Here is a 20,407-nt window from a genome sequence, read left to right on the forward strand (position 1 = left end):
TCTATAGTCTAGTCTATAGTCTAGTCTATAGTCTAGTCTATAGTCTAGTCTATAGTCTAGTCTATAGTCTAGTCTATAGTCTAGTCTATAGTCTAGTCTATAGTCTAGTCTATAGTCTAGTCTATAGTCTAGTCTATAGTCTAGTCTATAGTCTAGTCTATAGTCTAGTCTATAGTCTAGTCTATAGTCTAGTCTATAGTCTAGTCTATAGTCTAGTCTATAGTCTAGTCTATAGTCTAGTCTATAGTCTAGTCTATAGTCTAGTCTATAGTCTAGTCTATAGTCTAGTCTATAGTCTAGTCTATAGTCTAGTCTATAGTCTAGTCTTTAGTCTAGTCTATAGTGTAGTCTTTAGTCTAGTCTATAGTGTATTCTTTAGTCTAGCTTTTAGTCTAGTATTTATATAAATTGCTAAAAATTTAGAACACGCTAAAAGTTTATTGTAAACGATCATATAAAAAAGTACTTTTCAGTTTAAAAAAGTACTATTTTTGGTGAAAGTTAGAAGTTTTCTAGATGTTAAATTTGCAAGCCTGTTAAACCAGAGATGGAAAAAAATAATATGAAAAGCCTAAAGAAAAAGGTATTAGTTTAAATTTTCCAACTCTGTAACACCGAATATATTTGTGAAACATTTCTATGTTACCTTGTCTAATTTATTATTAAAGTAAATGTTTTTATTGTTTACCTTTTTACCAACTCATAAACATAATCACACACACCCATACAACATACATACCTGTTGCTGATTTTCACGTTGCGTACGCAAACGAGCCTCTATACATTGACGTGTCTCAATGAAAGCTTTACGTTGTGCCTTCTCTTTGGGCCAGTGCGTATAAATGCCGGTCAGATTGGATAAAAATAAAGCCATTAACGAGCTAAATAACTACAAAAACAACAACAAGAAAAGAAAAAATATATAATGAATAAAAGAAAAACAAATAAAAAGTAAAATACATAAAGACAGAGACGTAACAAAAAGGAAACAATGTTATTATTGTCTGTCATAAGAATTGTAATAAAATTTTATTTTTATTTCAAATTGAATTGTTTTTGTAGTTCTTAGCTATATTTGTTTTAGTTATTTTATTTATATATTTATAGTAAATAAACTTAATAAGCATAAAGTTTTATGGATATTTTAGGTAAAATGAGTACTCTAAAAGTTTACTACATTACAGCAACAATATTAAAAATTTTTTAGGTTAGGGTATAGTTAAAATGTCCTAGGGAAAGTGCATTAAAAGTTTTGTAGTGTTTAGTTTTAATTTAACAAATATTAAATTTTTATTGTTTTTGTTAAATAAAAAATATGGTAACAGGTGTTGTTATGGCTAGTTTTTCTCTGGGGATAAAGTTTTAGTTGGTAGTCATTAGGGCAGGAGAATTGTTAGTTTTTGTGAGAATAAAAGAGGCCTAGTAAGTATCAGAAAGTCGGAATCATAATTACGTTTTGTATTTCGCACATCTATATACCTAAGAAATTTGCAGTAAAAACCTTTGAACCTAACTCATGCTTTATAAAAAGTGACAGCTTATCTACCACATTATCTTCCACTTTTGTCCAGCAATAGATTTATTTATAGCGCTCTGTTTTTAATTTATAACACCAAAGTGTCTTCTTAACAGATGCGCCAAAAAGGACTCAACTCATTAAAGTCACACTCTGCGTTTAACATATTAAATGAAAATTAAATACAAAGTAATGAAAATTAATTATATTCAGCCTTGACAAGGGTTTTTTCTTATCATGGCAGAATAAGTTAAAAGAAAATGTATAAATTTTAAAGTTTTTAACAGATTTAAAGTACAAAAGTTACATATAAACTTTAAAAATTTTTAATTTATAACAATTTTAACTATGACATAAAATCATCCCTCTAAATTACAACAGAAAAACTGTCAACAGCTTTAAATAGTTAAAAGTAAAAAGTTTTTATGTTGATTTAACAGCAAAAAAAAAGAAAAAAAAACTTTTTTCTGTTTAAATCAAAAACAAATATTTACATGAGAAATCTCTCCTGTTACTCTAGCAGCTTCAACAAATAAATGTAAAATAAACATAAATAAACAAAAAAAGCAAATTAAATATTACAATTCCCACTAGTTTTTTTTTCGTTCTTCAACCTACAACTTTTTTCTCTTTTTTTGTTATTTACTTAAAACAAATATTTCTATAATGTACCGCCCCGCCTCCTACTAATGCTGTAGCAATTTGTAGATATTTTCTTCATTATTTCATTTATAGTAGTGGTACTTGTCTTTGTCCTGTTGTAACTTGCTGTCTGTATAAATATTGTTCAACTTACCTCTTGCCAATGGTAGGTGTCCTCAACATAACGCAAACTTGTATAGATTTGTGTTGCGGATAGTATGATGCCACCAACTAATGATTCCCGTAAGCGTAGTGGCAACATGGTGTAAGTCATGTAGATGAAAATAACACTGCATACAGTTCCATTGAATGATTTGCTATGGAGGTTGGAGGGAAATTATATTAATGAATGAATTTATAAGTTCCTAAGGAAAACTTTAAAGAATTTAATTGGGAGATGCAACCCAGCAAAAAATATTATGGGTTTGAAAGCAATTCATTCCAACTAAGCAATTCATTTATTGTAACTAAATAACTAACTAACTAACTAACTAACTAACTAACTAACTAACTAACTACTAACTAACTAACTAACTAACTAACTAACTAACTAACTAACTAACTAACTAACTAACTAACTAACTAACTAACTAACTAACTAACTAACTAACTAACTAACTAACTAACTAACTAACTAACTAACTAACTAACTAACTAACTAACTAACTAACTAACTAACTAACTAACTAACTAACTAACTAACTAACTAACTAACTAACTACTAACTAACTAACTAACTAACTAACTAACTAACTAACTACTAACTAACTAACTAACTAACTAACTAACTAACTAACTAACTAACTACTCGACAGACAGACGAATATTGCTAAATCGACTCAGAAAGTTATTCTGATCCTATTCGCATACCAATCGGACCAATATTTTTGGGTGTTTGAATGCCTACGGCTTATGTTAAAAATTGACGGCAATGTAATCTTCCAGATAGCTTATCGGATACTTTTAGCTCAAATTATACTTCTGAATAAAAAACAAATTCTCTGTACGATAACTTACTAACTTTAGTTATTTGCAAATTATAATAATGAACCTAAGTGTCTATCTTTTTTAAACGAATATTTCAGAATCAACCAAAAAAACCATTATCATTACAACATTCCCACACACTAACGCATTATTTATTAATATGGCGCCATATTGCAGCATTTATTATATTCTTAAGGATTTATCTCGCGCTCTTATTTTTGTAAAACCAAAATCGCAATTTCTTTCACGAGCACAGATTTACTAACAAACTAAGTGCAAATATTTTATATGAATTTTTTTTCTTGTTTGCATTTTAAACAGACATTTCGTTTAATGTTTTATTCCATTTTTGTAATCGTAAATTTACTTACCTTGGCAATGTTGCATATCCCACAGCTATTTGTATTGCCACAAATGTGCCAACAATGACATAAGATACCAACACTAAAAATATCTCATTCATGGCGGGTTTTGCCAAAATGCACAACAAAACTGTAAAAGAGATAAGATAAGATGAGATGCTAAGGGAAAATATCATACAAATAAATAATGAAGTAATAAAATATGAAGAAGGCAAATAAGTAAATAAATAAAGATGACGGAGAAAAAATAAAAACAAGTACTTATTTACTCGTATGAGTGACTTTATATATCAGTTCGGAGGATATTTTCAAACTTTAGTTAAAAGTATTACTGTTAGCCCAAAAATGCTATTACACGAGAGTCTATTAGAAAGAAAGGAAAAATATACTTCATTTGCTGTGCATACATGTCTTATGCCCATCACTGCTTTTTATATGTGAAAAAAAACGAAGACCAGTGTTAGGGATTCGGAGCAAAACGTTAAATAAACATAATTGTATTATGCTAATGGCAAACAAAATATAAGATTATGATTATTTTTTATTACTTTTATCATAATTTTCATATTTATTTGCCAAAAATATAAAAACGGACAAATATACAGAAAAAATGACAAACAGAAATAAATAAACATAAATAGACATAAATATTTTAGCCAGTGTAGTTCTCTTAATATCCGGTGATACAGATATTTGTTTAAGCTGAATCTAAATATAGTGTCTCTATTCTAATTCATAAATAAATTTTTATTTTATAAACGACTTATAAATCAAATTTTGTATAGTAATTTTGTATTATAAAGCTTCTATAAAATAAAATTTTGTTTCTGGGTGGCTAGTATCTGGAGTGTCTAGTCTATATATAATATATGTAGTCTAGTCAATAGTCTAGTCTATAGTCTAGTCAATAGTCTAGTCTATAGTCTAGTCTATAGTCTAGTCTATAGTCTAGTCTATAGTCTAGTCTATAGTCTAGTCTATAGTCTAGTCTATAGTCTAGTCTATAGTCTAGTCTATAGTCTAGTCTATAGTCTAGTCTATAGTCTAGTCTATAGTCTAGTCTATAGTCTAGTCTATAGTCTAGTCTATAGTCTAGTCTATAGTCTAGTCTATAGTCTAGTCTATAGTCTAGTCTATAGTCTAGTCTATAGTCTAGTCTATAGTCTAGTCTATAGTCTAGTCTATAGTCTAGTCTATAGTCTAGTCTATAGTCTAGTCTATAGTCTAGTCTATAGTCTATAGTCTAGTCTATAGTCTAGTCTATAGTATAGTCTATAGTCTAGTCTATAGTATAGTCTATAGTCTAGTCTATAGTCTAGTCTATAGTCTAGTCTATAGTCTAGTCTATAGACTAGTCTATAGTCTAGTTTATAGTCTATAGACTAGACTATATAGTCCAGTTTCATTCGTAACGTGTTGCTCTGGCTTAGTTTTGTGTTTTTATAAACAAGCAAGTACAAGAACAAAATTTACCATGCGATTCTGTGCGTTGTTGTTGGTTGTTTACTATTTGTCTCTCAGCATGCACCTTTATTTAAGAACCGATTTTGCTGATTTTAAATAGGCAACTTCTCGAAAGCATGTTGAAGATTTGTGTCCCAAACATACAGACAGATAGACAAACAATCAGACATGGAGACAGACGGACAGAGAAATGTTGTTATTAAAATTGGCTTTCTTGTGTTATTTTTTACATTTTAAAAAACATCCAATACTTTTGGAAGTTTTTTCTAATGATGGGATCTTAATAATTTCCAGTTTATTTTTCCTAACCCAAAATTAATTTTAACATTTTCTGCGTGACTCTCTATTTATTTGCTACAATACTCATGCTTTTAATCTTAATAAATTTGGGCAGTTGTATATTTCTAAATTGTATTCATTTGTTTGCCACATAAATTAGCTAGTAAATCCTCAAACCGTATGAACGAAAATTTCTGCCTATCACTTACATACATATGTATGTGTTTTGATATAAATCTATAAAATTTGTACGTCACATTAAATAAATGAAAGAAAATCAAAAAATGTTTCTATTAAGATTTGTCACTCCGATACCAGCAAAAACAGTCACGTATACATAACATACATACAACTGTTTATGTATTTTTATTTTAAATATATTAAGGTTCTGTTATTCTTATGATTTCTTATATTTTCCAAAAAAAGTAGTTTTAATTTTTTCTACTTACATGAATAAACACACACGCAAATGGTCATGACTATAAGTAAAACAATCATTTTCTCATCAATTTCCTGAAGAACGGCCAAAACAAAATCAAATTGATTGACTATTTTTATTTGCGCTTCAGCTGAATCAGGTGTTTCTATATTTTCATTTTCTGCTTCATTTCCTATTCCTTCTTCATCCTCCTGTAGTCTTAACATAAGGGGACCTTTACCTTGAACATCACTGTCAAAACTTTTTGAGTCTGGCGAATTTTTAGTATTGAACGTTTGACTGTCACTGCTGCCCTTATTCCCAGTATTATAATCGTTTGATAAATTTTGCTTGACAATATCAATATTGTTGAAGTTATTGTCATACAAATAAACTTCTTCATCATTGCTATTTGGTTGGATTTTTTGTTGCCCCTGGTGCTGATGCTCGTGATGATAATGATGATGATGATGCTCATGTTGTTGATGTATTTTTGTTTGATTGGTTTTTTCAATTTCATATGAATTATTATTTAATGTACTTTTCTTTTTACGCTGTTTTAGTTGCTCCTGCTGTTCCTGCTTCTGTTGCTGTGACTGTTTGTTTTCATTGTTGTTTACATTTGATTGTATCAAGTCATCAACATCTTTATTCTTCACATCATATTTAATTTTTCCATTTAACACATTCTCCATTTCTTGCTGCTTGTCACCTGCCACTACAAAAGTATTTGTATTTGAGTTTGTCTCCCCAGTACCTCTAGACTGCTGTTTTTCAACAGCATCAACAATTTCCCTTGACATTTCATGCTGTTGTTGTAAAATCGTAGTTGTGGCAACTTGTTGCTGTTGTCTTTTATGTCCTTGTTCAAGTCGTTGTATGTTGTATAATTCTTTGTTATAATTTTTATTATTTTTAGTTATATCATAATCATTATTATGATTGCGTTGAAGATGATGATAATTTTGCTGATAATAATGATAATCATCATTATCATCATTATTAACAGTTGATGAACTTGTCTGTTTGTTTGTGGATTGTAACAAATCATGATTAGGATGATGATTATGCTGTTGCTCCTGTAATATTTTGTTGACAGTTGCTTGATGTGCAGCTTTTGTTATTGTCTTCTGAAATTCTTTCTCATCCAGGGCATAACGTTTCAATCTGTATTATAGGTAAATAAAAAAAAAACACATAACGTAATTTTTGTTAGAAATAAATGACAAACATATTTTCTTTTATATAAAATATATATTTCGCACTTTATATTATTTTTATTATGATAAATTATTATTCACAATCTTACGAAATGATAAAAACATAAATGTGAACATTTTATAAATTTCTTTATAAAAAATTCCTAGAATTTGTTTGTAATAACTATCTTGGCTAAATACATTAGGGACACTCAAAGAACTAAACAATATCTATAACTAACTATAAAAAATTTGTCTATGTGAAGGATATATTTTCTAGAGAAAAGGACATATTTTCTACAAATTTTCTATAGAAAATTTGTCTCTGTTAAGGACATATTTTCTATAGAAAATTTGTCTCTGTTAAGGACATATTTTCTATAGAAAATTTGTCTCTGTTAAGGACATATTTTCTATAGAAAATTTGTCTCTGTTAAGGACATATTTTCTATAGAAAATTTGTCTCTGTTAAGGACATATTTTCTATAGAAAATTTGTCTCTGCTAAGGACATATTTTCTATAGAAAATTTGTCTCTGCTAAGGACATATTTTCTATAGAAAATATGGACTTATTTTCTATAGAAAATTTGTCTCTGTTAAGGACATATTTTCTATAGAAAATTTGTCTCTGTTAAGGACATATTTTCTATAGAAAATTTGTCTCTGTTAAGGACATATTTTCTATAGAAAATTTGTCTCTGTTAAGGACATAGTTTCTATAAAAAATTTGTCTCTGTTAAGGACATATTTTCTATAGAAAATTTGTCTCTGTTGAGGACATATTTTCTATGGAAAATTTGTCTCTGTTGAGGACATATTTTCTATGGAAAATTTGTCTCTGTTGAGGACATATTTTCTATGGAAAATTTGTCTCTGTTAAAGACATATTTTCTATAGAAAATTTGTCTCTGTTAAGGACATATTTTCTATAGAAAATTTGTCTCTATTAAGGACATATTTTCTATAGAATATTTGTCTCTGTTAAGCACACATTTTCTATAGAATATTTGACTCTGTTACAGACAGTTATTTTGCTTTCTGATTGGACCAAAGGCTACATGTACATTGCTTATTTATACAAACTCCCTTATTAATATGTGTATGTATATTAGTTTTCTTTTAAATCAATATTTTGTATTAAATTTACCATAACAGTTTAAATTATTTCCAATGTTCTATTTATTACAGTATTATTGTATATAAATTTTGATTTAAATACATTTATATTCAAAAATAAAAGTAAGAAATTGGTTTGGTATTATATTTGTATTATAAATTTACAATGCAAATATTATATGAAATACTATTGAATTTATTTTAAGTAGATTTATATACATATTTGCAGGTAGTACTATAAATTGATACAGAAAAAAAAAATACAATTGAACTTATTGAAAGAAGATTTAAAATATATTTTTGCTAAAATTTACGACATAATACTCCTATTAATGTGTTGTAAATCAAACTTTTGTTGTTGGAATTTTTCAACAATACTAAATATTTATATTGCCAATAATTGTGTTATGAAATGTATACATTTTAAGTTTGACCTAAAATGGTTTATTGCTCTAGTAGACTAGCACGTGTATAATTAAAAATGTGCCTAAAAAGAAGAAGCCCTAAATATTAGAGAAGGTTTTTGAAAAGTATTTTTTAAAGAAAACAGAAATTTAAAAATGGAAAACATAGACTTCATTATACTTAGTGGGGAGGGAGTTTAATAATACCTACCAATACAATTACAAATAAATATTTTATTAAAATAAACTATTAATCTCTTTAGTTATTAAAAATAACAATAAATTACTTGTGTTTTAATAGCAAAACCAATAAAAACTTCTCAAACACCAAAATCCTCTATACGTATGATTAATATTTAGAATTTAATGAAATGAAACCTACAAATTGCTCATACGCTAACGTTCCTTTTATTTCATAAACATTTATTTTCATAAACATTCAACCAATATTAATTCCTATTTAATTGATACTTCGATTTTATTTTAAAATTCATGACCAAAGGCTGAATTTTATATTTAATTATGTTTTAATGCTAAATTTAATTTTGCCAAATTAGACAACAACATGAACCATCAACAATAATTCCTTATTATATTATTTTATTGACAATTATTTGTGGCAGGCCTTGACATTGTCTTGCGTTCTTAAAATTAATTGCTTAACAATTGTCCAAAGAATTTTTTTCATTGTTAAACATTTGCAGACTAACAAATGTTCATTAAAGTATCTTAATTCAATTGTTATCGAGTAACAATAACAACAACAACAATAATAAAAATATATATAAATATTTATCGTTATGGTTTCTCCAGAGTACATTAGATAAATTAAATTGAACATTTAAATTTTAGCAAAACAGTCTTACGAACGAACGACTGAATGGAAGAGAATGAACAATGGCAACAACGGCAAAGGAAATACTTTTAATTGAAGTGAATTTCAATTAGTTTGTATTCGTAAATCCATCTATTGTATTAAGTAGTAGAGATTTCTTTCTATTCTATTTGTTCTCCTAAGGGAGAATATTAAATTTTATAGATACAATATTGAAAATGGCAAAAAACTATATTTTATTTATTTCTTTTTCCAAATAACAACTTAAATAATGAAACAAAAATTGTCTTTTGAAGACCAATTTTCTAAAGAAAATATGTCTCTGAAAAAGACTTATTTTCAATAGAAAACTTGTCTCTGACAAACACTCATTTTCTATAGAAAATTTATCTCCAACAAACACTAATTTTCTATAGAAAATATGTCTCTGATAAAGACTCATTTTCTATAGAAAATTTGTCTCTGGTAAAGACTAATTTTCTATAAAAAAATTGTCTCTGATAAAGACTAATTTTCTATGGAAATTTGTCTCTGACAAAGACTCATTTTCTATAGAAAATTTGTCTCTGACAAAGACTCATTTTCGATAGAAAATTTGTCTCTGACAAAGACTCATTTTCTATAGAAAATTTGTCTCTGACAAAGACTCATTTTCGATAGAAAATTTGTCTCTGACAAAGACTCATTTTCTATGGAAATTTGTCTCTGACAAAGACTCATTTTCTATAGAAAATTTGTCTCTGACAAAGACTCATTTTCGATAGAAAATTTGTCTCTGACAAAGACTCATTTTCTATAGAAAATTTGTCTCTGACAAAGACTCATTTTCTATAGAAAATTTGTCTCTGACAAAGACTCATTTTCTATAGAAAATTTGTCTCTGACAAAGACTCATTTTCTATAGAAAATTTGTCTCTGACAAAGACTCATTTTCTATAGAAAATTTGTCTCTGACAAAGACTCATTTTCTATAGAAAATTTGTCGCTAACAAAGACCCATTTTCTATAGAAAATTTGTCTCTGACAAATACACGTTTTCTATAGAAAATTTGTCTCTGACAAAGACTCATTTTCTATAGAAAATTTGTCTCTGACAAAGACTGATTTTATATAGAAAACTTGTCTCTGACAAAGACTGATTTTCTATAAAAACTTTGTTTCTGTTAAGGACTTATTTTCCATAGAAAATTTGTATCTGTTAAGGACTTATTTTCTATAGAAAATTCGTCTCTGTTAACGTCTTATTTTCTATAAAGAAGTTGTCTCTATTAAAGACTTATTTTCTATAGAAAATTTGTATCTGTTAAGGAATTGTTTTCGATAGAAAATTTGTCTCTGACAAAGACTCATTTTCTATAGAAAATTTGTCTCTGACAAAGACTCATTTTCTATAGAAAATTTGTCTCTGACAAAGACTCATTTTCTATAGAAAATTTGTCTCTGGCAAAGACTCATTTTCTATGGAAAGTTTGTCTCTGACAAAGACTCATTTTCAATAGAAAATTTGTCTCTGACAAAGACTCATTTTCTATAGAAAATTTGTCTCTGACAAAGACTCATTTTCTATAGAAAATTTGTCTCTGACAAAGACTCATTTTCTATAGAAAATTTGTCTCTGACAAAGACTCATTTTCTATAGCAAATTTGTCTCTGACAAAGACTCATTTTCTATAGAAAATTTGTCTCTGACAAATACTCATTTTCTATAGAAAATTTGTCTCTGACAAAGACTCATTTTCTATAGAAAATTTGTCTCTGACAAAGACTCATTTTCTATAAAAAATTTTGTTTCTGTTGAAGACTCATTTTCTACAGAAAATTTGTCTCTGACAAAGACACATTTTCTATAGAAAATTTTTCTATGACAAAGACCCATTTTCTATAGAAAGTTAACAGACTCATTTTCTATAGAAAATTTGTCTCTGACAAAGACTCATTTCATATAGAAAATGAGTCTCTGTCAGAGACCAATTTTCTATGGAAAATTTGTCTCTGTTAAGGATTCATTTTCAATAGGAAATTTGTCTCTGTTAAAGACTAATTTTCTGTAGGAAATTTGTCTCTGTTAAGGACTTATTTTCTATAGAAAATTTGTCTCTGTTAAGGACTTATTTGCTATAGAAAATTTGTCTCTGTTAAGGACTTATTTTCTATAGAAAATTTGTCTCTCATGAGGAAAATTTATCTTTGTTAGAGACAAAAATTTATCTTTGTTAAAGACAAATTTTCTATAGAAAAATTTAAATTTAATTTAAAAAGCTTAATCAACAATATAATTCCCTATTACCAATGTAAACATTTCTGTAATTAACAAATACTTTCTTCTTTGAGTTTTCATTCAATTAAAATTTTAATTGAAACATTTCCTCTCCATTGGCCTAATAATATAAAACTTTTCTCTTTCCACTAAATATTCCAACTGAAACTGATAATATTTATTACTTAAACAAAATTTCAATTTGAAAATTTTTTTTGCACCCCGGTAAAAAAAAATCCAATCAAAAAGAAAACTTGTGTATATTGAACGTGTCGAAAGCGCCGCTATGCTAAAATTTATTTAAAATAATCTTCCTTCACCCTTCACCAAACTTACCTTGAACGGTGCTTTAGCAAATGTCTATTTAAATATTTTCGTTTTCGACGTTTAAATAACCGTGAAACAAAAGCGGCTTTAGAGTCATCGTTCAAATTATATTGATGATGAAGAACTTGTTCTTGTAGTTGTTGTGGCTGTGGCTGCTTAGAACTTACAACTTTGGCACTTGCTACAAATTCTGGCAAAGGTAAATTGTGCATTATTAACGAAGTTGGTTTGTGGTTAGTAACAACTTCAATATCAACATCATTTCCATGCTCGAAATTTTCAACGTCTTTAACTTCAATAGCACCCAGCTTATTCTCTTCATAAGAATGAATACCTCTTGTTGCCATCTTATCAATTTGATTGTTATTGGCTGGTGCTGTAGTTGTAGTTGCTGTTAAATTATATTTTGGTGGTAATTGATAGAGTATTTCCAAGTTTCGTTGCAAAGCGGATATTATAAATTTATCATCTTTTGCTGCAATCACGCCCGTTCCCACTTCCTCCTGCTGCTCTTTAATTTGTTGTTGACCAGGTAATAATAGTTGTGTTGCGGCCATAATAATAGTTTTGTTACTGCCACTGCTGCCACCAATATTTACAACAGAATCATCTTGAAAAGTTGTCGAAAAGTTACGTTTCACTTGCATGGTTGTGAAAACAATATGAGCACTTGATAGAGCCAAAATAAGTGCTAATAATAGCACCAGTATGTGAGTAGTATTGCTTTGATTCATGCGCAGAAAATAACGTTGATACAACATTTCAACCTGCAATAAAAATACATGAAAAGATATTAAATAGATATTGTGGTTATTTATATTGAAAGTATTAAATGGAATGCTATCAGAATGAATGAATTGTTTGAGTACATGAACTTTTAGTAAGTTTAACGTTTTCACTTGTTTACGTTTGAAAGATACCATCAAAAGTGGACAGGTTTTTAAAGAATATATTCATTAAAAACAGAGGTAATAGCTAACCGATCAGTTTTATATCTACATCACAAACAGATCACTGATTAGCACAGTAATTTCTATAGAGATAAATTTTCTCTACAAAATATAGAGATTGCTGATCAGATATAAAGAAAACTGATCGTTGATCAGCTCGATATTCTCTCTACTGGGAAAACTGCTAGTTGATCAGCCCATTTTTGTTTAGAAAAAATAGATCTTATCTCAATATTCTCTTGACAGTTCAAAAATTTCTCTGTAGCGAACAAAGATCGCTGATCAGTTCTGAATTCTCTATACATACTGGAAAACGACACAAACTTTCTATAGAAAAAGAGTCTTTGCCAGAGACAAATTTTCTATAGAAACTGAGTTTTTGTCCGAGACAAATTTTCTATAGAAAATAAGTCTTTTTCAGAGACAAATTTTCTATAGAAAACAAGTCCTTAACAGAGACAAATTTTCTATAGAAAACAAGTCCTTAACAGAGACAAATTTTCTATAGAAAACAAGTCCTTAACAGAGACAAATTTTCTATAGAAAATGAGTCTTAATCAGAGACAAATTTTCTATAGAAAATAAGTCTTTGTCAGAGACAAATTTTCTATAGAAAACAAGTCCTTAACAGAGACAAATTTTCTATAGAAAATAAGTCCTTAACAGAGACAAATTTTCTATAGAAAACAAGTCCTTAACAGAGACACATTTTCTATAGAAAGCAAGTCCTTAACAGAGACAAATTCTCTATAGAAAATAAGTCCTTAACAGAGACAAATTTTCTATAGAAAATGAGTCTTTATCAGAGACAAATTTTCTATAGAAAATAAGTCTTTATCAGAGACAAATTTTCTATAGAAAATGAGTCTTTATCAGAGAAAAATTTTCTATAGAAAATGAGTCTTTATCAGAGACAAATTTTCTATAGAAAATGAGTTTTTATCAGAGACAAATTTTTTGTAGAAAATGAGTCTTTATCAGAGACAAATTTTCTATATAAAATGAGTCTTTATCAGAGACAAATTTTCTATAGAAAATGAGTCTTTATCAGAGACAAATTTTCTATAGAAAATGAGTCTTTATCAGAGACAAATTTTCTATAGAAAATGAGTCTTTATCAGAGACAAATTTTCTATAGAAAATGAGTCTTTATCAGAGACAAATTTTCTATAGAAAATGAGTCTTTATCAGAGACAAATTTTCTATAGAAAATGAGTCTTTATCAGAGGCAAATTTTTTATAGAAAATGAGTCTTTATCCGAGACAAATTTTTTATAGAAAATGAGTCTTTATCAGAGACAATTTTTTTTATAGAAAATGAGTCTTTATCAGAGACAAATTTTCTATAGAAAATGAGTCTTTATCAGTGGCATATTTTCTATAGAAAATAGGTCTTTGTCAGAGACAAATTTTCCATAGAAAATAGGTCTTTGTCAGAGAAAAATTTTCTATAGAAACTGACACTTTTTCAGAGACAAATTTTCTATAGAAAATGAGTCTTTAAAAGAGACAAATTTTCTATAGAAAATGAGTCTTTATCAGAGACAAATTTTCTATAGAAAATGAGTCTTTATCAGAGACAAATTTTCTATAGAAAATGAGTCTTTATCAGAGACAAATTTTCTATAGAAAATGAGTTTTTATCAGAGACAAATTTTCTATAGAAAATGAGTCTTTATCAGAGACAAATTTTCTATAGAAAATGAGTCTTTATTAGAGACAAATTTTCTATAGAAACTGAGTCCATAACAGAGACGAATTTTGTATGGAAAATGAGTTTTTGTCAGAGACAAATTTTCTATAGAAAATGAGTCTTTGTCAGAGACAAATTTTCTATAGAAACTGAGTCCATAACAGAGACGAATTTTGTATAGAAAATGAGTTTTTGTCAGAGACAAATTTTCTATAGAGAATGAGTCTTTGTCAGAGACAAATTTTCTATAGAAAATGAGTCTTTGTCAGAGACAAATTTTCTATAGAAAATGATTCTTTGTCAGAGACAAATTTTCTATAGAAAATGAGTCTTTGTCAGAGACAAATTTTCTATAGAAACTGACACTTTTTCAGAGACAAATTTTCTATAGGACATGAGTCTTTATCAGGCACAAATTTTCTATAGAAAATGAGTCTTTATCAGAGACAAATTTTCTATAGAAAATGAGTCTTTATCAGAGACAAATTTTCTATAGAAAATGAGTCTTTATCAAAGACAAATTTTCTATAGAAAATGAGTCTTTATCAGAGACAAATTTTCTATAGAAAATAAGTCTTTATCAGAGACAAATTTTCTATAGAAAATGAGTCTTTATCAGAGAAAAATTTTCTATAGAAAATGAGTCTTTATCAGAGACAAATTTTCTATAGAAAATGAGTTTTTATCAGAGACAAATTTTTTGTAGAAAATGAGTCTTTATCAGAGACAAATTTTTTATAGAAAGTGATTCTTAGTCAGCAACAAATGTTCTATAGAAAATGCGTCCATAACAGAGACGAATTTTGTATAGAAAATGAGTCCATAACAGATACAAATTTTCTTTAGAAAATGAGTCTTTATCAGAGAAAAATTTTGTATAGAAAATGAGTCTTTATCAGATACAAATAGAAAATAGGTCTCTGTCAGAAATAAATTTTCTCCAGAAAATCAGTCTATATTAGAGACAACTTATGCTTAAATTAAAAAGTTAACTTCTTATATTCTTTTGAAATCCTTTTTCTTCATTACTCAACTAAAATACTTACTAGATTTAATAACAAAAAAATATATATAATTGCAAACTTCAGTTTCTTTGAAGTATTTACTTGTAATTAAGAAAATATCAAATTTCTTCTGCAATTAAGATATTTCTATTTTACGTTCTTTAGTTCAATTTCAATCAATTAAAACAATATCTAAAAAATAAATTGAAAGAACTAAATTCATTGTAAATATACTCTAACACTCCTTAAATGAAAACTTGTAAAAAACAAAAAAGCGAAGATCCAATAGTTGAATTCAATGTAATTCAATTATTAAATTGTAAAGCTGTCTCCCACATGCCCTCAACCGTATGTTAGTAAACGAAACAGTTTAATGAACTGTTTTAGAACATTTTATAATGGTTTGCTAAATTAATTTTCTTTTCAGTGGCTGTTGCTGTGATTCCACAAAATAACAGGGAGGTTTAATGTTTCGGCAACACACAGAAAGCCTTGAAAGGGTTTTGCCCACTTTTCACTTGTACTTTATTTTTTGGTTTTGTTTTTATTATTTCTTACATTTTGCCACATTTTTTTTAAGTGGGTTACAGCTAAATGTTGTTGAATATAGCAAAACAACAATAAACAAAAAAAAACTTTTGTTTTAATACTTATACTTTATAGAAAACAGTACAAACATTTATGTTGAAAAATATCTTGATTTTAACCCAAAAACAAAACAACAGCACAACACATACTCATGTTGTATTGCAACAACAGAACACAACAACACTTTTGGCATTTCAACTTCCGTTTTGTTTAAATTCTTTTTCTCTCTAACAAGTTTTATTTTCTTTTTGTTAGCCTTAAACAACAAATTTATTTTGTACAAAACATTTACTAACTTGTTAAATGTTGAAAATACTTTCATTTGGTCTAAAATTCATTAAACAAAAGAGACATTTTAATTATCTTTAAAGGCATAACAGTAGACATTCGAAAAAGCAAAAACTTTTTCTAACTTTATTTTTGTAATTTATATATTTTTAGAATTTATTACAACTTTTTAACACAACTCCAACAAGAACCAAATACAAAATAGAAAATTTATTCATTTATACGAATAACTACAAGTAAAAGTTTTTATTTACAATTTCCAAGTGTTACGAGAAAAGGTAAATAAAACTATTTGTGCTCGTATGTTAAAAATACATGAAATATTTAATTCTAATTTTATTTTTTATCCAAATATGTACTTAGTTTTTTATGTGTTTTTTTATTTATGTTGTAATTTATACAAGGGTTTTGCAAATGATTGTAGTATTTAATTTTTGGTATTTTAGAAAAGTTGAGAAAAGTGGGCCATACAAGTTAATGTCCTTTAGTTTTATTAAGGCAGTTCAAATTTGTATACACAAAGAGAAATTAGCACTCGAAATAGCTCAAAGTTTCATAAACTAGTTAAGCCGGTTTGATCACTAGATCGATCAATTCTTAATCGTATACACAAAGAAAATATATGGCTACTCACCTTACTATTTTCTTAGCAAGGAAAGTAGACCTCTGATCAACACAGAATTTTACATAGCAGCACAAGATAATAGATTGCTGATTTTTTCACAATTTTCCCGCTGTTCACAATTTTCTATAGAAACAAAAAAGATCGCATAATTTTCAATGGATAATCTTTTTAATCTACATTTGAATTTCTATAGAAAAGAAACAGATTTCTTAGCAGCTTATATATGGAGAAAATAAATTGATGATCATCTCAAAATTGTCTATATTTTGAATAGAGAGTAATCTCTATTCTCGCTAGACTACAGACTAGACTATAGAATAGACTAGACAATAGACTATAGACTAGACTATAGACTAGACTATAGACTAGACTATAGAATAGACTATAGGCTACACTATAGGCTAGACTATAGACTAGGCTATAGACTAGACTATAGACTAGACTATATACTAGACTATATACTAGACTATAGACTAGACTATAGACTAGACTATAGACTAGACTATATACTAGACTATAGACTAGACTACAGACTAGACTATAACTAGACTATAGACTAGACTATAGACTAGACTATAGACTAAACTATAGACTAGACTATAGACTATATACTAGACTATAGACTAGACTAGACTACTAGACTAGACTATAGACTAGACTATAGACTAGACTATAGACTAGACTATAGACTAGACTATAGACTAGACTATAGACTAGACTATAGACTAGACTATAGACTAGACTATAGACTAGACTATAGACTAGATTATAGACTAGACTATAGACTAGACTATAGACTAGACTATAGACTAGACTATAGACTACTAGACTATAGACTAGACTATAGACTAGACTATAGACTTGACTATAGACTAGACTATAGACTATGACTAGACTATAGACTAGACTATAGACTAGACTATAGACTAGACTATAGACTAGACTATAGACTAGACTATAGACTAGACTATAGACTAGACTATAGACTAGACTATACTATAGACTAGACTATAGACTAGACTATAGACTAGACTATAGACTAGACTATAGACTAGGACTATAGACTAGACTATAGACTAGACTATAGACTAGACTATAGACTAGACTATAGACTAGACTATAGACTAGACTATAGACTAGACTATAGACTAGACTATAGACTGACTATAGACTAGACTATAGACTAGACATAGACTAGACTAATATACTAGGACTATAGACTAGACTATAGACTAGACTATAGACTAGACTATAGACTAGACTATAGACTAGACTATTAGACTTAGACTATAGACTAGACTATAGACTAGACTATAGACTAGACTATAGACTAGACTATAGACTAGACTATAGACTAGACTATAGACTAGACTATAGACTAGACTATAGACTAGACTATAGACTAGACTATAGACTAGACTATAGACTAGACTATAGACTAGACTATAGACTAGACTATAGACTAGACTATAGACTAGACTATAGACGAGACTATAGACTAGACTATAGACTAGACTATAGACTAGACTATAGACTAGACTATAGACAGACTATAGACTAGACTATAGACTAGACTATAGACTAGACTATAGACTAGACTATAGACTAGACTATAGACTAGACTATAGACTAGACTATAGACTAGACTATAGACTAGACTATAGACTAGACTATAGACTAGACTATAGACTAGACTATAGACTAGACTATAGACTAGACTATAGAAGGACTATAGACTAGACTATAGAAGGACTATAGACTAGACTATAGAAGGACTATAGACTAGACTATAGACTACACTATAGATAGCATCCCCCAATTACTCATAGAGAGAAAAAAAACTCTTTTAAGCTCAACATTTTCTTTATAGACTAGACTATAGACTAGACTAGACTATAGTCTATAGACTATAGACTAGACTATAGACTAGACTATAGACTAGACTATAGACTAGACTATAGACTAGACTATAGACTAGACTATAGACTAGACTATAGACTAGACTATAGACTAGACTATAGACTAGACTATAGACTAGACTATACTAGACTATAGACTAGACTATAGACTAGACTATAGACTAGACTATAGACTAGACTATAGACTAGACTATAGACTAGACTATAGACTAGACTATAGACTAGACTATAGACTAGACTATAGACTAGACTATAGACTAGACTATAGACTAGACTATAGACTAGACTATAGACTAGACTATAGACTAGACTATAGACTAGACTATAGACTAGACTATAGACTAGACTATAGACTAGACTATAGACTAGACTATAGACTAGACTATAGACTAGACTACAGACTAGACTATAGACAAGACTATAGACAAGACTATAGACTAGATTATAGACTAGACTATAGACTAGACTATAGACTAGACTATAGACTAGACTATAGACTAGACTATAGACTAGACTACAGACTAGACTATAGACAAGACTATAGACAAGACTATAGACTAGATTATAGACTAGACTATAGACTAGACTATAGACTACACTATAGATAGCATCCCCCAATTACTCATAGAGAGAAAATAAAACTCTTTTAAGCTCAACATTTTCTTTACAGATAAAATTGACAGCTTTTCATTTAAATACCCTTCATTATACAAAACTCATTATCCTCGTTAATACAAAATCTATAGAAATCTGAAGCTTATACTCTATATAACTTTACTGTCTATTAAATTTCATTTCTATTCCCAAAAACAATCTTTAGAGAAATGAAAGCAAAAATTTCAACTTTAATTTTGCAATTTTGTATTGTATGTTGGTTGCTATAACAGCAGCAGCAATTAATTTTTAGTTGCACACAAATATTAAAAAAAAAAATAGAAAACAAAATCTCTTAGTTCTCATATCAAATTTAGTTTTCTTTGTGACTAAAAAAAGAATGATTTCTTTTCTTTCGTATTTGAACATATATCTAAAAAAGATATTAAATCTCTTTTTTTTTACTTACTTGTAAATTTTTAAATTGATGCGTACTACACAAACGTAAAATGATGCGATTCAAACGAAACCAAAAGGATATTGTTGGACTGAGGTTTGCATTCACATTTGTATTGGCTTCTACGTTACGTCCAGTGTCTGATGAATCATAATCTGGAAAAATTTAATAAAAAAGTTAGTTTTTTTTATAAAGAAAGTTCAGCAAAGTTAACAAGAAATAAAACTAAGATAATATATGGTTGTATTAAAAAAATATTTTTTCATAATCTTTGCTTTCTTACGAATGTTTCTTTTAAATTAAAAGTTGTCAATGGTTTTGTTTTCTTTTATGGTATGTACTTAAAATGTAACCGAGAGATAAATTTCAAAGGTTATTGCAATATCAATTTACTGTGAAAATTACAAGTTTTAAACGAATTGAATGAAAGTTAAATGTTTCCTATATCTGTAGATCAAAGTATTTAATACAAAGAAGCTTTG

At 28.2% G+C, this 20,407-nt stretch overlaps 1 protein-coding gene across 1 annotated transcript; it reads right to left on the bottom strand.

The window, feature by feature from the left end:
- Nucleotides 1-739: 739 nt before the first annotated feature.
- LOC119614608 (uncharacterized protein MAL13P1.304-like) lies at nucleotides 740-20,080 on the bottom strand (the record flags this gene model as incomplete). Its single annotated transcript, XM_037970727.1, has 6 exons — nucleotides 740-889; nucleotides 2,313-2,475; nucleotides 3,517-3,637; nucleotides 5,700-6,835; nucleotides 11,817-12,574; nucleotides 19,938-20,080. Coding segments are annotated over 6 exons (2,471 nt in total), but the record flags the coding sequence as incomplete, so codon positions are not given.
- Between the last annotated feature and the right edge of the window lie 327 nt (nucleotides 20,081-20,407).

This window comes from Lucilia sericata, unplaced genomic scaffold (genome assembly GCF_015586225.1).
Source record: "Lucilia sericata isolate MDLA Ls3-8-SP2 unplaced genomic scaffold, ASM1558622v1 Contig003127F_arrow, whole genome shotgun sequence".
NCBI lineage: Eukaryota > Metazoa > Arthropoda > Insecta > Diptera > Calliphoridae > Lucilia > Lucilia sericata.